Raw genomic sequence first — 23516 nt, 5'->3', positions numbered from 1 at the left:
CATTTTTTCTATAATCTTCCCAGGGATTGAGGTTAGGCTGACTTGCCTATAGTTATCTGAATACTTCTCTTTAAGATGGGGTTGCTTTTGCCTTTCTCTAGTCATCAGAAACCTCCCCTAATCAATACGACTATTCAAAGATAATAGCAGTCTTACAATGATGCCAGCCAGCTCCCTCAGCACCTGTGGATGCATCTCATCAGGTCCCACATACTTATGTATGCCTAATTTGCTCAAGTCCTTCCTAATTATTTTCCTCTGCCATGCATAACGCTTCACTCCCACAGATTCTGCCTCTAGGCAGAGCAATCCGGGGGTCACCTGAGGGTGAACTTATAAGTAAACAGAAGCAGGGAAGCCATTAATAAACTCTCTCTTTTCCATGGGCTTGGTCACTACATGCACATCATTCATGAATGGGCCCATGTTTTCTTTGTCTTTCTGCCACACCTGTTCAGCTTCCTGCACACTGGAACAGTCCGTTACCGTGTTTGAGAAGGTTGTCTTGGGCTCCTTTGCTCTGCAAGGGTGGGGATTGAGTCAAGAAGAATCCTCAAACAAAATGAGCAATCCTTAAATTCAGGGCTGTGATTCTGCTGCTTGTCTCAGAAGATTTTCAACTCAAGTCACTGGGGCCAAGGCTGCTTTACATCCCTCACCAGTTTTTCCTTGTTTGTGAGCAACAAGTCCAGCAGAACATCTCCCTTATCATCTGGTTGATCACCTGTATCAACATTTTTTTCTCAACACTACAGATGTCACCTGGGTTGCTTGTGCCCAGCCCTATTAAACCACCAGCAAATACTGTGGTCGTTGAAGTTGCACATGAGCATGAGGGCCTGTGACAGGGAGACTCCTTCAAGATGTTTCAAGAAGGCTTCATTTACTTCATCCTCTTGATCAGGTGATCTGTGGCAGATGCCCACCACATCACCCATGTGGGTTTTCCCATTAATCCTTACCCATAAGCTCTTGACTGGCCTATCATTCATTCCAAAGCAAAGCTCAGTATATCTGAGGCTCTCCTTTGCATAGTGTGAAACCCCTCCTTCTCACCTTCTCACTTTGTCCTTCCTAAAGACCCAGTATCCTTCCACTGCAGCACTCTGTTTGTGTTGGCTATCCCACCATGTCTCTCTAAACCCCATGAGACCATTGCTGTGCAACTCCACACACACTTCTAATTCCTCATGTTTGCATCACATGCTGCATGCATTTCTGCGTATGTACTGAAGAGGGTCCCCCTCAGTCATGCTGCTTTCACAAGTGTGAGAGCCTCCACCACTATTCTGTTCCCTCGACACTTTCTCATTGCTCCATGTCCTTGCATGTAACTTCTCTTCCGGTTAAGGCAATCCTCCTGTGCATATATAGTTTAAAGCCCTCTTGCTAGGGTACGAAGACTGTTGCCAAAACCGCTCTTACTCCACTTTGTCAACTGGGCCACATCCCTCATCAGTAGTTACTGGTTTTTGGAGAGGGTACTAAAAGCTCAAGATCTGCCTGCAATACCAGCCAGACAGCCAAGCATTTACCTGCATGACGTGCCCAAACCCACCTAAGGACTTTGACTTTCACTGAAAAGATTGAGGAAAACACCACATAGCCCCCCAGGCCCTTCTTCACTTTTCCCAGTGCTCTGTAGTCACTCTTCAATTTGTTCCAGGTCTCCCTTGGCAGTATTGTTGGTTCCCATTTGGGTAGGCAACCAGAGGTAGCAGTTTGAGGGCAAGATGAACATCAGCAGTCCCTCCAAAGGATCTGAGATCCAAGCCCCCAATAAGTAGCATATCTGCCAAGAAATTAAGACAGGTAGGCAGATGGGTTCCTCCATCCCCTGCAGAAGGAAACCTATTACCCACCACTTGTGCTTGGTGCAGGAAGTTGGTTCAAGTTCCACTAGCCTTAGTGCCTTCTCTGACAGATATGCTTCGTCCTCACTTATTCTCAGGGCACTGTACCTGTTCAGTAATTGCAGGTGTGCAGGCAAAGAGGGAATATTCCTTCTGTTGCTAGAGTCATAAGTTTCCGTCTTGGGAGTCTCCATCCACTACTCCTTTAAGCATAATCTATAGCTGTCCATCCTTCCTTGCATCATGTGGCTCAGGCTTTTTCCTCTACAGGGTATGTGGAAAGACCTTATTGATCTCCTGCATTCATTCTCTGTGATGGTGTGCAGTCTGCTTACCTCTTTCACAGGCGAGGCCACCATCACCCCCACCCCAGAAAGAAGTACTGTCTGCAGCCCAAAGCCTGTATGGCAACATTGTGCTTCAGAAGTACAGCTTGCGTCAAAGCTTCTGTTTTGCTTGGGGTATTTTCTTCAGCTGATGCTAGAGACTGTCCTATAACACATTACTACCACCGTTGCATAGATCTTAGTCTTGAGCATAGTTTCAAGGATCATCTTGCAACAACTGACAGACCTCTGTTTTCTGCTTTCCAGGAACCATGCTTCTATCTAGAGATTTATATCTGCTCCCCAAGTTCAGCTAAGTAGGTGCTTGACACTCCCTGATTAGCAGTCAGGTGAAGACGGTGTGTATAGGCACTCCCTAAAAAGGAAACAGCTAACAAGCAAAGCCTTCCAGAAGCTATTCCTCACCCAATACAGCAGCCTGCCAGAAGATGTCACTCAAAAAGGAAGATCCAGGAAGATATTTCCTGCAGTTCATTGGAGAAGCCTGGGAACTGCTATAACTGGTACGTCTGTGTTAGCTGTTGTTTTCTGTGCTCATAGCCTTTATGATACATAATTATTATATATCATTTGTCTTCTTTTATTTATAAACCTCCTTGCTTTCTTCTTTCAAATCCAATACATGCATGCATAACATCATAACTTCCTAACCTAAATACCATCTAAATCATTCATTTTCATCGTGTATTTTGTAGATGCGTTAATTCTTCACAAAGACTGTAACTAATAAGTGTTCAAAAATATTAATGGAAAATGTATATAGTCTGAGAGTTTATATGTGCATTTCTTACAGCATTTTAATAATAATTCCATGCATATTATCTCACTTTTTCAGTCCTGTAAAGCAGGCAGATGTTTTCATACTCATTGTTGTATTTGTGATTGCGCAAAGCAAACTACTCTTTGACAAAATGAGGTGTGACATTTGGTTTATCCACAATGGAAAAAGTAATGAAATATTGTCACAGGCTTTACAATTTAAAAAGTATAACTAACATACTGCATTAACATGTAAGAATCCAGTCTTAACAAATTAGCTATAGTAATTAATAATAATAATAAAAAAGACAAAACTTAGATTTTTCTACATCCTAAAAATCTATTAGGAGACTCTCAGGGCTTAAAAGAAGTTATATGTGTATGTTTGTACATGCATAATACATGCATACACGCACTTCTATATGTACTAATACCCACATGTATTTATGTATATATTCAAGTTATTTTTATGCATTATACACTCACTGGCTGTGAGTGCTGTTTCTATGTTTCACACTTCAATAACTTTCAAGCTATTTATACACTATACTTGAAATAGTTTGTACACATTTTTAAATCTCTTGCATAAAACCATATATAATTCTTACAGGGACATAATAAGTTTAACTGCTTCTTTTTCCTATCCATTATAAGCATATATTTCTGTGCAAATATAAGCTTGATCCTTTTACCATTATATTGCTAACTTGACATGGTGGAACAAGGTTTAATGCAGTTTAGTTCAATGTAAGTGACCTAAGAGTATGAAATTACTGCAAATGAAAAAGTACTATCATTTCATGTTTTACTTGCTACTTTCCAATCAGATGATGACTAGTTGGCCCACAATAAAGGGGAAAAAAAAATCAACAATTAGTCACACTGTACAAGTATCACATATTTAAATTAGCTGGTTATATTAAAAGATACTGCATTCCAATGTGTAGAAGCTGGCCTGTAGCACCAATCTAGCTCTATAGAGAAAAAGCCACACTGAAGCATAAAAGTTCATATATCTGTAAGATACTGTATATTTGATGAAAATTATGTATTCCATATGAAGACAGAAAAGTTGATTTAATATTATTGACGGCTTCAGATATTAATAGCTTCTCTCATCACTGCAAGCAACTGTATTAGGTTTGCGTGGCAAGGTTTTGGTAGCTGGGGAGCTACAGGGGTGGCTTCTGTGAGAAGCTGCTGGAAGCTTCTTCCCCCATGTCCGACAGAGCCAATGCCAGCCAGCTCCAAGACGGACCCACCGCTGGCCAAGGCCGAGCCCATCAGCGATGGTGGTAGTGCCTCTGGGAGAACAGATTTAAGAAGAGGAAAAAAAAGTTGCTGGGACACAGAAACTGCAGCTGGAGTGAGGAGTGAGAAGATGTGACAGCACCAGCCCTGCAGACCCCCAGGTCAGTGCAGAAGGAGGGGAGGAGGTGCTCCAGAGATTCCCCTGCAGCCCGTGGTGATGAAGACCATGGTGAGGCAGGCTGTCCCCCTGCAGCCCAGGGAGGTCCACGGGGGAGCAGATCTCCACCTGCAGCCCGGGGAGAGAGGACCCCACGCCAGAGCAGGGGGATGCCCGAAGGAGGCTGTGACCCCGTGGGAAGCCCGTGATGGGGCAGGCTCCCGGCAGGACCTGTGGCCCCGTGGAGAGAGGAGCCCACACTGGAGCAGGTTTGCCGGCAGGACTTGTGACCCCGTGGGGGACCCACGCTGGAGCAGTCTGTGCCTGAAGGACTGCAGCCCGGGGAAGGGAACCACGTTGGAGCGGTTCGTGGAGAACTGTCTCCCGTGGGAGGGACCGTATGCTGGAGCAGGGGAAGAGCGTGAGGAGTCCTGCCCCTGAAGAGGAAGGAGCGGCAGAGACAAGGTGTGACGGACTGACCACAACCCCCATTCCCCGTCCCCCTGTGGTGCTGGGGAGGAGATAGAGAAAATCGGGAGTGAAGTTGTGCTTGGGAAGAAGGGAAGGGGGGGGGTTTAAGATTTGGGTTTATTTCTCATTATCATGCTCTGATTTAATTGGTAATAAATTAAGTTAATTTTCCTGAAGTGTGTTTTGCCCATGGCGGTAATTGGTGAGTGATCTCTCCCTGTCCTTATCTCAACCCATGAGCCGTTCGTTATATTTTCTCTCCCCTGTCCAGCTGAGGAGCGCAGTGACAGAGCGGCTTTGGTGGGCACCTGGCATCCAGCCAGGGTCAACCCACCACAGCAACCCTTATGACAACTACTGTATAAATTCTCCCCATTTTTTTTTCTTCAGTGTATCATTAAGAAATTTTAAAAATAACTTTTTCTAGTAGAAAAGATGGAAACGAAATCATTTTACATTCATGGAAGGAAGAAAATTAACTCTTGCAAAGATTTAGAATTCAGAATTCCTCAAAGATTCTGGGGTGAATACCACTGACGGTTGATTTATAAGACTCTTCATTCATTAGTTTGCAAGGCGGCACTTCTGGTATGCAAATTATATTTTATAAACAAATTCTGCTGACACTGGCCACATAGCATTGTAGAATATGCTTAAAGAATACCTCCTCAGTCCTTCTCTCTTTTCAAGCAAAAGAAATGACTACTTAGTTGTGTGCTTATGAAAACCTCTACTTCTGTCTTGAATATCATAGAGCATTTCTCACCTAAATATCACCTGACTTCTTACCTGGCAAACAGCTACAGTAAAATTCACCAATCAAATCATGGCAATGGCCTCCATTTTTGCAGGGCTTGAAGGAGCATTCATCAATATCCATGGAACAATTTTTGTCTGACAGAAAGGAAAATTAAACATTAAAACTATAAATCATGCTGGGTTTGGGAAAGCAGAAAAGCTACTTCACAGTGCAAGTGACAACTGCATAATTTAACTTTTACAGGTTGGAAACACTATTTTATTTCTTCTTGACAGCTTTAAAACTAGACATATTCATAGATCATAGCTAATAGTTAACAAATTAAATATTTTAAAGGAATAAGTATGAGCTACATTTGCAAATATATTATTTGTGTATTCTAGCATTTACATCTCAACACCATAATTACTAGGATTATATGCCACATTTTAAAAACTATTTTAGAGATTTAATAACCTCAGTAACAATAATAAGAAAAATATTTCTCAAGATTGCTTCCATGTTTAGATGAGTGAAGCCATTTCTCAGATCCCAACAGAAAACCACAAATTCACTTAACTGTTTCTTCATTTTTCTGCTTTTACAGAGATTTAATTGAGCTGTAATTCAAATTAATTCAAATATGAAACAACAAAAACATAGGAGAACATACAGAAGACATATAGAGGAGAATATTTAGAAGACAATATAATAGGTGGCTTATGAATACAATTAACTCATTGGACATACCAAAGAAAATCCACAGTCCCTCATCTCTCTGTTGTGCACTGTGTTAATTTAGAGCGAGCTCTAGCCTGGTATAAATTATACTGGGATCTTTCTGATCCGAAACTGATCCAAAATCAAGGGATAACTGTAGAGATTAAGAGCTCCCATGAATACCAGAAGCTACTCCAGTGACAGAGAGGGAAAACTGTATCTGTTACTGATGAGAGCAAGCAGAATGGTTGTTGGTATTCTACACAGAAAGTGCTAGAAGGATCCTTGTATCACTCAAATCCAATATACCAGATAGGTAATGTCTCCCAGGAATCTCAGCCTAAGGAGCTACTGAATTAAAGGATCACATGGTGTTTCTGGGGTCTCCCTTGGTCTGCTGTATTTAATGATTGACTACAGAACACAAATCTCGTAAAACCAGTTGAATGAAAGCTTAGGGTTTTGGTTTGGGTTTTTTTTTTCTTTCTTTCTTTTTTTTTTTAATATTTTAAATAACTAAAAGAACTAGCAGAATCCTTAAGAACACAGAACTTGGAGTGATAGGGTATTTAACTACCAAAACATCATTTTGGAAAGGAATCATTCAAAAATTCAAAGATTTTTGAATGTGCTATTGGCAATTTTTTTCATGTAATAGTGGAAAAGGCAACTACAAACAGAGATTTTCTGGGATTTGATTCTAAGTAAAAGGGAAAAGTAGTCTCTGAATATGAAGAAAGTAATGTGAAGAACTTGGGTGATAGCAATCAAGATCCCTGAGAAGGGAGAGGATAGGGGGGTGAAAAACATAATAAAAAAGGAAAAATTGCAAAGAATGCAGAAAATTTCTGATGTGAAACTTGATGAGAGGCTGAACTGAAGTAAAAACGTAATTAAGAAAGTTGCTGCTTTCTCTAAGTACACCAGGACAAACCATCTTTTTGTGGGAGAAAGACACCGGGTATTAGGAGACCAACTTGGCACTTGTCGTTTTCAATGGATGAAAATGCCCAACTAATAAAAAATAGGTCAGGTTACTAAGGATAACCTAAGAAGTATAGCATAAGTATGCAGGCATGAAATTAGACCAGCAACTGCACTGAATAAGATGTAGCTATCATGGGATGGTCAGGGTAACAAGAAATCACACTGTAAGTACTTCAGCATTAAAGATGAAGGAAAGTTATGGTTTGCCATTCAATGGAGAAGGATGACTACGGATAATGGCAATCATGCCAAATTGTTCAATGCTTCTTTTGCTTCAATCATCAGTAAAAAGGTCAGCTGCAAGCAGATCATTATCATAATTGATACCTATGATTAAAGGGCAAAACTTCAGTGTTGAACAGAGAAGGCAGGCTGGAGAATTGTCACATGAGTTAGATGTTCAGATAGGCTGGTCTGATGAACTTCACCCTTGGGTACTGGCTGATAAAAACTCAGTAGTTTTCTTTGTGAACTTGTGGAAGATAGGTAAAGTACCTGAAGGCTCAATAAAGTCAGCCTTTAAAAAGGAGTAAAAGACAGAGCCATGAAATTATAGATCCATTTGTGTAATTTCAGTTCCTGGAGGACATATGGGAAAAAGTTACTAAACTGATTACTTGTAAGAACCTATAAATATAAAATAATTTATAAAAAATGAGCCTTATATAAGCAAACTAATTCCTTTCTACACTAGAGTTACAGGCCTTGTGGATAAAAAAAAAAGTAGCGTATGTCATACTCCTTGATTTCTCTAATGTTCCTGCTGCTATCTCATGTGAAATCCTAATAATTGGACTAAATATGAACTACAAGGGAATATTATAAGATGAGTAAAAATTGTTGGAAAGCCATATTCATACATTAGTGATCAGTGGTTTTACTACCAAAATGGATGAATGAATTGCACAGATTTTGAAAGAGGCCTACTGTCCATCTAGTTCCACTCAATTTTTTCAACAACAGTCTGGATGGTGGACAACAGAGTAAGCTTATTGTTGGCGACACAAAAAGGTACACTGGAGGACAGGATTAGAAGTTTTCATAAATTTTGAAAAATTGGACATAGAGTTTGAAATAACAAATGTTATCCAATCCGAACAAGTGGAAGATATCATAATACAGCAAATCACAAGTTAAGTAGGAACAAAACCCAGAATTTTGTTTCAAATCAAATGGTGTGCTGAGATATATAAAAAGGAACATAGCGAGTCAGAAGCATAAAGTAATCCTTCCATTCTCATCTAGCTGGAGTAACGCTGCATTTGGAGTGCTTTGCACTGTGCAGCGAGCTGCATTCAAGAAAAATGTGGACCAAATGAAGACAGTCCAGATGAGCATGATAGGAATGACAAAGGATAAACAAAATGAATGGGGCTGTAAAGCCTAAATAAGGAAGATTTGAATAGAAAAGTGATGACAATCATAAAATAAGAAAAGGCTTTTGCAAATGTCTTTAGTTCTCTGTTTTCATAGCAGACAGGGTAAGAAGTAATGCATTTAAATTGCAGTGAAAGTTATATTAGATGATAAGGAACTCCTTCTAATGGTTCATGTAATAACACAATGGAAAGATTGCCTGAGGAAAATAAGGAATGGTGTTGGACTTCTTTAAGGTGAGACAAACATAGGTGAGAAATGACATAGTATAATATAAGTTTTCTGCTGGGATGAGGATGGAATAGATGATCTTTAGTGTTTTGTTCTAGTGTCATGATTATATAATTTACAGGGCACACACACTGTTTATAACACTGAAGAAGGTCCAAAGGCTTTTATGTTCATGTAGTGAGTTGGACTGTCTGGAAATTTGCTTTGCCTCATGGTAGAGTAAAGGTCTTAAGTTACTTGGTGTGTGATAACAGAGCTCTCACTTTGGAACCTAGTGCTTCTATCCAAATCTGTGTCTCCACTCTGTCTCTCCATCAAAACATACTTCTGCATTAGTCAGGCAAGACAGAGGTGAGTCCAGGCATACAGTAAACAAGAGAAGCAGAGGATAAAAATATTAACACTAGCAGGCAGAGACAAACACATTCTTCATGCACACCATAAATGTAAATGGTTAAAAATACAGAGGGATAGATGGAAAGTCCTACTCTTACAAAGAAAGCAATACAGCCTTTGGCACATACAACCTATATTCACCCCTCAAGTCTTTCTTGTGAGAAAATCATAATGGGACAAATGAGCCATTTCATACTTCCCTGAGCATTTTTTTGTAGGTGAATGTGAAAAGCCCTTACTCTATTATTTCAACAGACTCTGCATTTCCACTCTCACTTCCTTTCCTGTATCTCCCTTCCACAGGAGAGCAAGCATATGCACTAACTGAAATCTTGTGATAACTTTTGTTTAGTTAAACAGTACATTTTTCAATGTACTGCAGGTCACTTCTGGTCACTTGCAGCTGCCAGATACAAGCAAAGAAAAAGAAATGTAGGTGATAGCTACTGAACTGTAGCTGAACTGTATGTGAGGAAACAACAAAAGTGATCTGAAAAGGACTGCTGAAGACCGCAGCATATGACAGACTATTACAGTGCTGTGAGAAAAAAAAATAAATTCTCAGATGTATTTAAAAAAACCAAGAAGGAATATTGATGTGTAAAATACCTCTGCATAAAACATTGACTACAATGTTCCATATTTAAAAATAAGTGGGAAGGATGCAGGAAAAGCTACACAATTTATTCAACAACTGAAGAAAGCATGCTGTCGGCAAAGGCTTAAAGAGCTCCATCTGTTTCATTTAGAACAAACAAAAACAAGTGACTTGATTACAGTGTATAAGTGTCTTTACAAAGAGAAAATACTTGGGTAGCAAGAGGCTTTTTCATTTTGTGTAGAAAAGGTAATGAGGCACAATACCTCGAAGTTGAAGACAAAAATTTAAATAAAATATTTAATATAAACTTCTAAATCTGATGGTGATTACTACTAGAAAAAAATGCCAATGAAATTCTGGCTTCTCTTCATGCATTCAAATCAGGATTGAATGCTTTTGGATTCATTGTGTGCTTTAATCAAAACTAAGTAATTAGGTTGAGTACAAGGTGGTTAATGGGCAACATTAACTGCCTTCTGGTATACAGATCTAATGCAGAGCATACAACCAGCAATCTACGGTTTGTTAGAAGACTTCCAGAATAAATTCACTCATCCTGTAGCCTTCTATGGGTCTTTCCTAGGAAAACATCAAGACAGTTCTGCGAGCCAGATATATTTCTGTGACGGCAGTAGCCCATCCCAAGGCAGCTGGGCTCTGCAGCGTCGCTGTCATCATGTGAAATGTGTATGTCCTGTCCATGGAGGTTCTGGAGGGTCCTAGGAAAACTGGCTGTCAGGTGCTGCTCTGCTGCCACCAGACCAAATAATCTATGCAATTCTGTCTCTTGCCTGACTGCAAAAGTGCCAGGGAAAAAAAATCTTCTTATAAAAGTTGTATAAAGAGCTTTAAAAACATCACTCTGCGTTTAACACTTTTCCCCTCCTGCCTCAAGACTCCTCAGATCTGGGCAAGCAGTATTCTCGGGTCAACCTACTGTTTAAGTGAAGTGAGTCAAGCTGTGGGGTAATGTCCCCATTGTCACCATTGCAGCCCTGTGGCCCAGGACATGTGGCATTGCCATTGCTAGCATCAGGCCACAGGTTTGGTGTCAAGCTAACACCAGAGGCCTCAGGACTAGTGACCAGGTGGCTCTTGCTTCCTTTGTTTTAGTCTTCGTTAATTTTGTGAATTGCGTCATGTTATGCTTATTGTTAGAAGATGTAGACAGGAATATCAAGTAGTTACACTGTATAGAATGAACTATTTATGACCTTAGAGTAAGACTGCAGTGTGAAGGAGTACAGGGGAGAGAGCACAGGCCCTGAATGTGTGTTTGCAGGATGGTACTGGAGACTCCAAGGCTATTAACAGCTCACTTGTGGCCAGTTACTGGTAGTGAAGCAAACATAGGAGCTGGGCAAAAACAGTTTTAGGGATAACAAAATGGACAAAGAACAAATGCCTAACATATGTCGAATGCCTCAAATATAGAAAAAACCAGTAGTTATAGGGAGTAGCAGAACTCAGAAAGGTGTAAAGGAAAAAAAAAAAAAAAAAAAAAAAAAAAAAAAAAGAAAAAAATCAAAACAAAGAAAAAGGCCAAAGAGTGAAGAAGAAAAAAAGTCAACAAGATACTGAAGATGGCACCAAATACAGCTACTACTTAGTGTGGTCCTACTAAAAAAGAGAGTGTCATACCTTTTATATTATGGCTCTGTCAAAGAAGAGGGTTGCCAAAGGTAAATTGTTTCACTTGTTAAAAACACATCCCAGTATATACTGGGAAATATAAATTATTACCAAAACATCTGGTACAATGTTAATTGGTTTTGCAAAGGCAGTGCTGAACAACAGACTTTTTCCAACATCAATGATTTGGTAGATTTTTTTTCAGAAGAGGAACCGTCTGCTATAAAAAAACTAGAGAAGACCATTCTTACATAAGATGCCACATCCACTTCTCAAATTCATTAACAGAATATCTGGGAAGGATGGAAAATGTGCACTGGGGAAGTTGGCTGGAGGCAGATTTTCTTATGTCAGAGTTCATTCACTGATTGCTCATGTCATAACAGAAAATTTAGTTCTAACAGGTTAATTGAGGCAGTTATAATAAAAACCTTGATGCACTTGGAAATTCTGTCTTGATATCCATGTTTTTTATATATATATATACACACATATATAAAATATATGTATTCATATATATGTATATCCATATGCCTGAAGGGGAAGAGCATCTTCGGCCATAGGCTTGCCAAGCTCGTGAAGAGGGCTTTAAACTAAAGCTGCCGGGGCAGGTGAACCTCAATCCATCCCACTCCTTCCAGTGTGATGCCAGTGCCAGTAATAGATGCCCAGAGCCTGAAGAGGGATCACAGGTCAGCAGCAGAGCACCAGAAGAGCAGCACAAAGGAATTCCAGCCACTCCAGCCAGTAAGGCAGCTTCATCGGGGGTCCAGCTTAAATGCCTCTATGCAAATGCACATAACATGGGGAATAAGCAAGAGGAGTTAGAAACATGTGCACACCTGCAGGGCTAGGATCTTATTGGCATCATGGAGACATGGGGGGATGGCTCCTATGACTGGAGTGTTGGAAAGGAAGAATACAGGCTCTTTAGGAAGGACAGGCCGGGGAGATGAGGAGGGGTGTCACCCTCTATGTCAATGACCAGCTGAAGTGCAAGGACAAGTAGCCTGGGAGGAATACAGAGAAATTATCCGAGCAGCCAGGGGTCAGGTTAGGAAAGCAAAAGCCCTGATGATAGAATTAAATCTGGCCAGGGACGTCAAGGGCAACAAGAAAAGCTTCTATAGGTATGTCGGTGATAAAAGGAAGACTAGGGAAAATGTGGGCCCTCTCCAGAACAAAATGGCAGACCTGGTTACCTGGGATATGGAGAAGGCTGAGGTACTCAATGACTTTTTAGTCTCAGTCTTCACCAGCAAGTGCTCCAGCCACACCGCCCAAGATGCAGAAGGCAAAGGCAGGGACTGGGAGAATGAAGAACTGCCCACTGTAGGAGAAGATCAGGTTTGAGACCATCTAATGAACCTGAAGGAGCACAAGTCCATGGGACCTGATGAGCTGCATCCACAGGTCCTGAGGGAACTGACGGATGAAATGGCTAAGCCACTATCCATCATATCTGAGAAGTCGTGGCAGTCTGGGGAAGTTCCCATTGACTGGAAAAGGTGAAGCCTAACGCCCACTTTTAAAAAGGGAAAATAGGAAGACCCGGGGAACTACAGGCCAGTCAGTCTCACCTCTGTACCCAGCAAATCATGGAGCGGATCCTCCTGGAAACTCTGCTAAGGCACATGGAAAATAAGGAGGTGACTGGTGACAGCCAACATGGCTTCACTGAGGGAAAGTTGTGCCTGACAAATTTGGTGGCCTTTTATGATAGGGTTACAGCGTTGGTGGATAAGGGAAGAGCAGCTGACACCATCTACCAGGACTTGTGCAAAGCATTTGACACTGTCCCACAGAACATCCTTGTCTCTAAATTGGAGAGACATGGATTTGGCAGGTGGACCACTTGGTGGATAAGAAATTGGCTGGATGGTCGCACTCAAAAAGTTGTAGTCAATGGCTCGATGTCCAAGTGGAGAGCAGTGATGAGTGGCGTTCCTCAGGGGTTGGTATTAGGACCAGTGCTGTTTAACATCTTTGTCAGTGACATGGACAGTGGGATCAAGTGCACCCTCAGCAAGTTTGCTGATGACACCAAGCTGTGTGGTGCAGTCAACACGCTGGAGGGAAGGGATGCCATCCAGAGGGTCCTTGGCAGGCTTGAGAGGTGGGCCCGTGCAAACCTCATGAAGTTCAACAAGGTCAAGTGCAAGGTCCTGCACATGGGTCGGAGCAATCCTAAGCACAAATACAAGGCTGGGCAGAGAACAGATTTGAGAGCAGCCCTGCGGAGAAGGACTCGGGGGTGCTGGCTGATGAGAAGCTTAACAGGACCCGGCGATGTGCATTTGCAGCCGAGAAAGCCAGCCGTACCCTGAGCTGCATGAAAAGAAGTGTGACCAGCAGGTCGAGGGAGGTGATTCTGCCCCTCTGCTCTGCTCTGGTGAGACCCCACCTGCAGTACTGCATTCAGCTCTGGGGTCCCCAACATAAGAAGGACGTGGACCTGTTGGAGCAAGTCCACGAAGATGATCGGAGGACTGGAGCACCTCTCCTGTGAAGACAGGCTGAGAGAGTTGGGGTTGTTCAGCCTGGAGAAGAGAAGGCTCCGGGGAGACCTTATAGCAGCCTTCTAGTACCTAGAGGGGGCCCATGAGAAAGTCAGAGAGGGACTTTTTACAAGGGCATGTAGTGACAGGACCAGGGGTAATGGCTTTAAACTGCAAGAGGGTAGATTTAGATGAGATGTAAGGAAAAACTTCTTCACCGTGAGGGTGGTGAGGCACTGGCACAGGTTGCCCAGAGAGGTTGTGGCTGCCCCATCCCTGGCAGTGTTCAAGGCCAGGTTGGATGGGGCTCTGAGCAACCTGGTCTGGTGGAAGGTGTCCCTGCCCATGGCAGGGGGGGTGGAACTAGATGATCTTTAAGGTCCCTTCCAACCCAAACCATTCTATGATTTTGTGATTCTATGATTCTATTTTTACAGGTGCGCTCAGATGTAAGAAGTAAAAATTGTGCTTACTGTGCTGGCATATTACTGTTCATAGTATGATGTCATCCATGACCTTAACTGTTTAGAATATAAATAGAAAACACATCCAAAGAAGAGGAGAAAAGAGAAATAGTTTCTAGAAAATGTATGGAGTTAGGGAAAAATCTGGTTGATTTCCCACAGTAACTCAGGAAGACTAAGAATTTCAACCATGTTTTCCAGAGTCTTCCGTGTGTGCTTTAATCAGTGTATGAGCTTTTCTAGACATGACTGCTTTTCATTTTTTATTTGATAAGGGCCTCCCAGCAACTGGCATTTTTTTAATTGAAAAACAAGCCTGTTCATATTAAATGATTATGTTCCAACTTATCTAAAATTAATTAAATACACAGTCACACCTAGAAAGATACTCATGTATGTTCTACATACATTATATTATGCATGACAATTGGCATCACTATTGAAAAAAACCATTATATCTAAAATAAAGTGGATAAACTGAAATACAAAAATAATCTCATAACACCTCCAGTAGAGCAATGATAAAGTAAATCCCATATAAACTAATTAAATTTTTGATTGAAGAATTAACTTATCTTTTGTCAGATGGTTCCAACTGTTACTATTCACCTTCTAATTTAAACAAATCATGCTTATTATTTGCAGATGGAAAACTGTTGGAGAAATGTGCCATTTGATTTCTCACCCCCAAAAAAGAGACTTTGCTTATTTTTTCGATGACTGGAAAAAACATTGCTACTGAACTATAATTGATTTGTTTTTCTTTCATGAAATTCAATAGTTTCAATGTATTATTTTATCAAACTTTTTATGTAATGTAATTTGCAGCATGATGAAACTTAAACAGACTTTTCTGCACTCTACTGATCTTTTTTTTTTCCCCACTCAGTGTTCTAACCTGAACTCCTTCCAGGGGAAGCAGGTACACTTACACGTGATGTGACGATAAACATTCTCTAATAACCACAGAAATACATATTGAATACATTTCCATGTATGCCTAAATAGTGTTTATTTTCCAGTAAGTTAAGTTTGCACGCCCAACTGTGGGAAGCCTGCCCTCGGCAGCCCGCCTTCTGGAGTGTTTCTGAAAACCAGCAGCCCATGGGCACTGTCCCAGCTGAGCAGGGGAAGGCAGTCAGCCTTTCGCTCTCCTGCCACCATGGGCCCGCTGTGAGTCAGAGTTCTGCTGGCCAGGAGCCGGGGGAACCACCCCACCCTCTTCAGTCTTCAGCCTCCAGGTTTTGGGTTGGTTTGAAAAACCTTAGTGCTTTGACTAGAGATCAGACGCAGGCTTGTTGTTTATATGAACTCGGTCATTAGGGGATATCAGAGGAAAGAATACCTGGCTTTTCGGCTGCTTCTGTAAGGGCCATTGATGTGGAACAATAATCTGATGCATGAGATGCAAGCGAGATGGAGTATCTGTGACTGACTCTAAAGATGGGTAAGCACCAATAGATTTCTCAGGCTGATTCTTTCCTTTGAATTGTTGAAGACAGGACTGGAGATGATTAGTGTGGAATGGAGGATGGAGTGACTCAATGATTTTAAACTGTGCAGTGGTCTTGCTATTAGCTACAAACACCTGGGTCAGGCAAAAGCTGCCTAAAATAGAACAGCTTTTGCAGGCTTGCTGAAAACAAAGCTCAGAAAACTGTAGAAAAAGAATGCACAGGAAAAGATTTTTAAAGGCACAAAAAAAGGTATCACCTTTTGCCTTGTGATGGATTTGAGCTAGAAGACACTGCACATCCTTTTATAATTTTGGTTTTCAAATGTTCAGTGTTGCAGGGACCACTTGTTTAGCCACAATGGCTACCACAGGATTCCTAAAGCTCATAGTATGAGACCAGCCAGAGGAAATGATATAGATTTGATCTTCAGAAAGCATATTAAAAAGCTTGCAAATTTATTTAGTCTGCTGTGTAAAGCCTAAAGACTTATTTAAGTCAACATGTGACTGATGGTAGATTTTGACTGTTGATTCATACTGCCTCATGATAATGAAAAACATGAATGAGACACAGGCAAAACCTAAAACAAGGATCATGTTACACATAGAGAATTCATATGGACCATGATATAAGTGAGGAAGTCAGATTAAGAATCTCATGCATATAAATTATAACAAAATTCAGTGCTAAGTGCTAAAGTAAAAATCACTTCGGAATCATGCTTCCTCTACCCAGTGTTCACTGGTGTCACCTTACTGTTGCCTCAAGCTTTCAAAAGACCGATTAACGAATAAGAAGGCAGTGATAGCTTAAAGAAAAAACCTAAAACATGAGAAGTGTGGTATGCTTGCCATTCAAGGACTGTTTAGATTACGTGTACTCAAGGTAAAGCTTATCTAGCTGAAGATTCTGCTTACAATGGAGGATGCTTAAGGAATGTTTGGATAATAGTCAAGGCACCAGACATTTCAGAGTCACAGACTTGCTAATTAAGGACATACATCCTCCTTCGGCCTTGAGAAACACAGACCCGGGTGTCCGCAGGTGACACATGCCCACAAAAGGACAAAAGGAGGAGGAGTAGTCTTCCCCAAGGGACCCCCGAAGCCCACCCGAGACCTCCACGCAGGCATAGAAGACTCTGGGGTGATTGCTCAAGAGAACGCAACGTCATGCCTGCTCAACATAATGAATATGCAATAGTTGGGTGGAACATATGTATGAGATAGGCGTGGTGGTTTAACTGTAGTGTGTAAGTATGGACTGAAAACCTCAGTAGGTGGGCTCAGTTTGTGGAAATCTTCCACCTTGCACTCTGCGCAGAATAAAGCAATGTCTCCTCTCTAAACATACTTTCTGTGTTTCAGGAGTTCCCTTCTGATCAAGTAACATTACTAGCACAGGGATCACTTCTACACTCAGGCACATGTGCACAATTTTGAAGTCCATTTAACTAATAATATCTTTTAAAATTTAAAATAGGCAAAGGGTTTACAATGGGCAAAATATAATCCTGTCACTTATTCGAGATTAAAAAAACATGCCTTCTCATCCCAGAACACTGACTTTCAAAATTCTTGGGTTCCAGTGACTTACACTACCAGAGAAAATCCACCCAAATAATGAAAACAGTTAGTAACCAACACCTCATAAAATTGCCTCCTCCTTCTAGATCACTGATGAATTCCATACCAGCCCACCTGATTGATGCTTTGATTCAAGTTATCTTACTACTTAAGGTACTAAAGGTGTCCTACTGTTCAGTATTAAAATTCCTTACTTCACCTGTCTTCAGGTTCTTATAATGGCCAGAATTCACCAGTCTGGATGCACTCAGCAAGTCTTTTTCTAATTTTTGAGGCTTGCCAGGTTAACAGACCTGGACTGCCTTTATTTATCTCAACTGCCAGATGTTCTTGAAACCCCTCTAATTGACAAAATCGAACAAAACGTTGTGAGGGAAGGAGGTGGCAGTGCCGCCATCTGTCCATTTGTCCAGTAGCTCTTTACTAGGGGATAATTACAACAATCCTGTGTATGCTGAATCCCACAAGAGGGCATTTGAGAGCAAGCTTTGATTTCATACACACAGGCTTTCCCCTGACTTTCTCAGGAGCTGCTGCTCTCTGTCTGCCTATCTTGCTCAGAATAAAGGAAACGCCATGCAGCAGGTTGCAAAGCTGCCAGCACTCAGGTGTTCACCCTTTTAACAATAAAAACTGCACTTGGGAGCAGAAGCTGCAAGAAGACTCCCTGTTCCTCTCAGGACTCTCTCAGATGTTTTGGGTGTTCCTGCCCTGCTGGCTTTCCTCAGGAGGAGAGCTGCTCCCTCCATCCAGGCCTGCTCCCTGCCACATGCATGGTATTGCCTCTTCCCGGCTCTGCTCCCAGGGAAGGAACAAGCTCCACAGCCAAGGCCATTCGAACAGGCAGCTGTCTCCCTCCTGTCCAGTGCTGCCCTTCCAGCAGAGCGTTCATGCACAAGGCATGCGACATCAAAGCAGAGTGATGCTGCCAGGCACAGAGCTAGTAAACAGCAAGACAAGCAAACAACTAGGCCTCAGACTGTTTTTGTACCTGACCAGCTCAGATGCTAAAGCTAAATTTTATTTGGAAATGCCTATTAACATGCTAGGAAAACAAAAATGCATTTGAAAAAAATTCAAAAGAAAAAATCAGCCCTATACATTTACTGGACTTTTTCAAATTTCACTTCCTTGATCAAAATGTGATCAACAGGGAGTAAGCAGATCGGTTAATGAACTTTCTAACTTGGGCCTCCGTGTAGTCACAGCTAACTGTTGTAGCCCAGTAGATATGACTTCTGCCCTCAGCAGAGGGATGCCCTGGCCATGCGCTTGCCCAGGCAGCTCAGGGCTCAGCCTGGCCATGGCCTGAGCTGGATGTCGCTGGTTTAACCCCTGCGTCACGGCCAGGGACTGCTGCCTGCCCTGCTCCAGCTTCAGCTCGGGGGGTGGCCCCGCTGGGGAGGGGGCGACACCCCCCCACAGTCCCTGCCTGACAAACCACTGACAGCCCTTTGTGTGCCTGGGGCTGGGGGGGGGGCTGGGGGCCACTGCCAGGCTGCAGCTGGCAGTGCAGGAGAAGGATACAGGCTGGATGAGAAAATGTGTAAAAATAACCCCAGCTGGACCCCAGACTAAAGAGGAGGAAACCCCCACCATGAACATCAACTTTCTCTTGGGAAAGGGCTCAAGATGCTAATGACTGATGCCTAAACTCCCCCACTCCTTCTTGAGAAGACTGAAACTGTCACATGTAGGACCCAGAGGGACACTAGAAAGTTGAACATAACACCAAGAGTATGGGTAGATATTAATAAGTTTTCTGGTGTAACAATTTTGACTGTGCTGTTAATGGTGCTTTTCTACATTCATTATATAATATGGATTTCTACATTGCTTAAATATTAACTGGATAAACAAAAAAATCCTATATCTATGCTACGATTCCTTTTCCCCTTAAAAACATTTTGCGTGTATCACTGTTATTATGGCAATATCTTCTTGAGCCATTTACATCAGTCCTAGAACTCAGAAGGGCGTGGAACATTCTTTTACTACTGTTTGCTTTTCTTAGAAGATAGAAGCTAAAATATTCAGTACTTTGTATCACAGACTCTTTCTAGGGAGGTTGAAGCAGTTGTTGGAAGGCTTGGGAAGAGCAGACTTAATGACACCCACAATGGCTGACTGTGCATTTATTATACAAATAGTATGAGCACAGATTAAAATATTCAGTGTAATCAAGAGGATCCTTATCCCCACTTCCAATTCCAGTCAGTAGACTGGCTGATTTGTTTTCCTGTGGGAGCTGTCCTGTCTCACAAAAAAAGCCAATATGAAGTGAGATCAATAGCATATTCATGATGAAAAGTCTCTCACCTAGGAAATGCAGGAGAAAAATAGAGCCTTTTCATAATGGCCTATTATGCAGTCATGTGAACTTCTATGACTTCAACATAGGCCTCAAGGTATCCATTAAAATCTGCCCATAACTCACTGGTAACTGTTTTACTGTCGACAGATCTTGACTCCTTTTTGTCTTGGAATGAACAGACACCTTATTGGCAAACTCTTTGCATCAGTATGAATCTAGGATAGTGTTCCTCCTAAGGAGAACATACCTTGTTCTGCGCTGCCTTGGTGACACCCACACATTAGTTTATAGTTCTGGTTCTGTAATGTGGATTCCATCATATCCCAAAGTAGTGTAGCTGTATTTTCAAAGGAACAGCTTTTCCTGTCTTCCCTTGTTCAAACTGACTGTTTGCAACCTACTACAGAAAAGTTAGATGTTTTCCATTTTGACCCTTGCACTATAGCAGTAAGTTTTTAAAGCTCCTTCTTTTAAAATTATTGCATTAAAAATGCTTCTATTTATATCAACAAATACTTTGTAATCACCTCCATTATTTTCATGACTGACACAAAATAGGCATATACTATGCAAACTCATGGCAGCTAAGCCAGTTATCAAAGAAAAAAGGAGAATGTGATCTTGTAGGAAATAGAGCACATCTCAGTTTTGTAATGCTGAATAATATTAGAATACGTTGGCACGAATCAAGCAAAATCACAGACGTCTGTGGGAACTGCAACTATTATCACTTTCACAGATTCTAAATCTCTGTGTATCATCTTACATTCCTTATGTCCCATCTGCCTATTTTTAACCACTGACAAAATATGTATGAAGTGCTCCTAAACTGGATGTCACTGGTGTTACTATCAACCTGAAATGCTCTATTTACTTCTAACTTAACTTTGCCTCCTCATCATTCACTGCTCTACTTGCTTCTTTAGACCTTCATTTCTCCGTAATAGATCTCTTTCTTTTTTTTCTTTCCTCTCCATTGGTCACCACAGATTTTGAGCTCTCTGTATATATCTGTTTGGCTTTTTATTACAACACCCACTAACTGTGTATGATTTCTAAGACTGCCATTGCTTGTCTTCCTGTTACCGCTTATGACTAATGCTGCTCCATTTGCCCCTCTGAAATCAGCAGTTGAAAGTCAGTGTGTTCCTGTCCCTGACATCACAGAATATTAGTTGTTAAGATGGCATATTTTTTGAGACAGTTTTATTGATTTCCCCATGATCCTGTTAGCTGCTTCTGGCAGAAAGTAGGGCCATGAAGACTGCTCCTAATGCAAGAGCTATTTTCTTAAACCTGTTAGACACACAAATAATTGTGCAATTTACAAGCTATTTATCGTAAGGATCTGATGGCATCCTTCCTGAAGAGAACAAGGTGTCCTCTTGCTAAAACTGTATTCTCATTTCTATCTCAATCAAGTATGGCTGTGATACGATCTTCTGAAGACAAACAGCACCAGCTATAGCTATCATTGCTCAGCTATGTTTCACAGACTAGGTGTTTTTTGAACACTTTTTTTTCTAGGCAAAATACAGTTTTGCTTTCCATCAATTAATCAAACGGCATACACACTGCTTTCAATTTTTATCACATTAGTAGGGAAATTAAAGCAGATTATCAATAGCACAGAACACTGAGTTGAATTTATTTTTATTAATGCTAAAATACTGAACACAAAGTAATTAAAAAGAGTTTGTTTAAATTTCAGAAAAAGAAATAAAAAGTTTAACTATTTAATGTCTTTTCCAGAGTTAAAATAAATCTTACCAGTGAATCCTGGAGGACAAACACAATGGTAGTCTGCAACCAGGTCTACACAAGTTGAATTGCTTTTACAGAAGCCGTAAGTGCACTCATCAAAGTTGATTTCACAGTTCAGACCTTCAAAACCTTGGTTGGAAAAAACCAAAGAGCTATGTATTATTCAGCTATATCTGTGCCTTCATTTCTAAAGCATGTCTTTGGGTCCCTTTTTCTAAAAAAATATATTTTTTTCAATTTACTCTTGTAATAAAATTATCTTGAAGTCTTATGGAAAGATCTTTCCAAAAGCTTTTTCTGCTCTGTCAATAATAGGAAAATACATTTGACCATCAAATATACTTTAAAAGGAGCTAATAATGGAAAGAACAAATTTAGGATTCAGTATTTTCATTAATCTGTTTGAACTTTTTGTTTAGCAAAGACTTAAGAATATATATATCTTCTGCCATTTTGAGAACATTGCAGATGAAGATAGGTGATGCTGGGATTGGACAGCTGATTATAGTTTTAAAAATCAACTCTCAAATAATTACTTCTCTACTTTTTCTCTATTTGTTTCTTGTGTCATAGTGACTTAGCAAACTCAGAAGTCCAACGGTGTTCTTTTGTACTTGAAATTGCTGGAGAATCTCCACTCCAATATCTGACATTTTACGCTCTTGTAAATGTATTCTAATTCATGGTCATGCTACAAAATGACTATCATTAGTGCTGTCGCAGGCCATGGCTGCAGGAAGACCATGACTAATGCTAAGCTATCAGCACCCTCAGTGCAAGGCATATTCCCATAATTTCTCAAACTGACCATGGAACCAATTTCCACTGATCCCTGAGTCATAAAACTTTAGAATTACCCTTAGTTCATTAATAATGTATACAGTAACAATTCTCATTTGCATTTAGAGTTTAATCAGACCCATGTCTCACAGGTAACAAGTAAGCCACAAAATTATAAATGTGGATGCCAAGATTTATTTATCTATAAACTGGTCAGGCAGACTAAAGAGCTGAATGATCTTTTGCAAGCTTATTTTTCAGCTGCCTTCCAATATCTGTTTTGGCTTCTAATTTAAGCTAACTAATGATGGAGGCTGTACTTATGCGAATTATTTGCAGCAATTTCATCTTTTGTGATGAGTTCCTGAGCTTATCATCACCACTAGAATGCTTGTATTAATATATAAATACCTGAAATACTGTAAGCTATGAAATCAACTCACCATCAGTCCATACTTATAAAACAGTACTATTTGAAGATTAAAATCAAACAGGTATAAGAAAGTTTAAAATGCAGAAACAAAGTACCAGGTTATAAATCACAACCTTGACTTTATTTTTAACTAAAAATCCAATTTAAAAAAACATACAAATATTCAGAAGAAACCCATTTCTGAAAGTATGCCAGAAATACACTGTAATATTAAATGTTTTAAAGCATTTTAGTTTTTCCTTTAACTACTTTTTTCTTGAAACCACTCATTTGTTCATACACTTCTGATAACACTGAGCAATATGCATTTATAAAGAAACAGACCAAAAGTGCTGAAAATCACATTATTTTTGTCTGTGAAATTTTTAATAGATTTTTGTACTGAAGATATAATACGGTCATTATTATGGCCATTGTAATTTTCTTGCTGTGCTCAGTCATAAAGCTGCAAGTTAGTACATCAGGATAAAATATTTTCTTTGTAAGTTTATTGATTACATTTTCCGTGGATTTCAGACACTGCTCATTTGTGTTTTCTCCACTCCTTCAGACTTTGCCAAAATCATGAGGTTCTGTCTCAAAAAAGTAGCACTTACAAGTATATCTGTCTCCATTCTTAATGAGCATGCTTGTTTTATTGGGTGCCTTGGTGGACAAAGATGCAAATGAGACTTCAGAAAAGAATGAATAACTTTCATA

At 40.6% G+C, this 23516-nt stretch overlaps 1 protein-coding gene across 2 annotated transcripts in view; it reads right to left on the bottom strand.

The window, feature by feature from the left end:
* The window catches only part of EYS (eyes shut homolog), a 1018924-nt gene that overhangs the window by 634656 nt on the left and 360752 nt on the right, over positions 1-23516 (bottom strand). For both annotated transcript variants that reach the window (XM_030007184.2, XM_030007189.2), the window contains exons 14-15: positions 21611-21733; positions 5628-5732 (exon numbers count right to left, since the gene is read on the bottom strand). In XM_030007184.2, coding sequence (XP_029863044.1) covers positions 5628-5732; positions 21611-21733 — 228 coding nt within the window. The remainder of the gene's footprint in view (positions 1-5627; positions 5733-21610; positions 21734-23516) is intronic.

The sequence above is a fragment of the Aquila chrysaetos genome, chromosome 2 (genome assembly GCF_900496995.4).
Source record: "Aquila chrysaetos chrysaetos chromosome 2, bAquChr1.4, whole genome shotgun sequence".
Lineage (NCBI taxonomy): Eukaryota > Metazoa > Chordata > Aves > Accipitriformes > Accipitridae > Aquila > Aquila chrysaetos.
The sequence above is the reverse complement of the archived record's forward strand: the minus strand, read 5'-3'. Positions and strand labels throughout refer to the sequence as shown.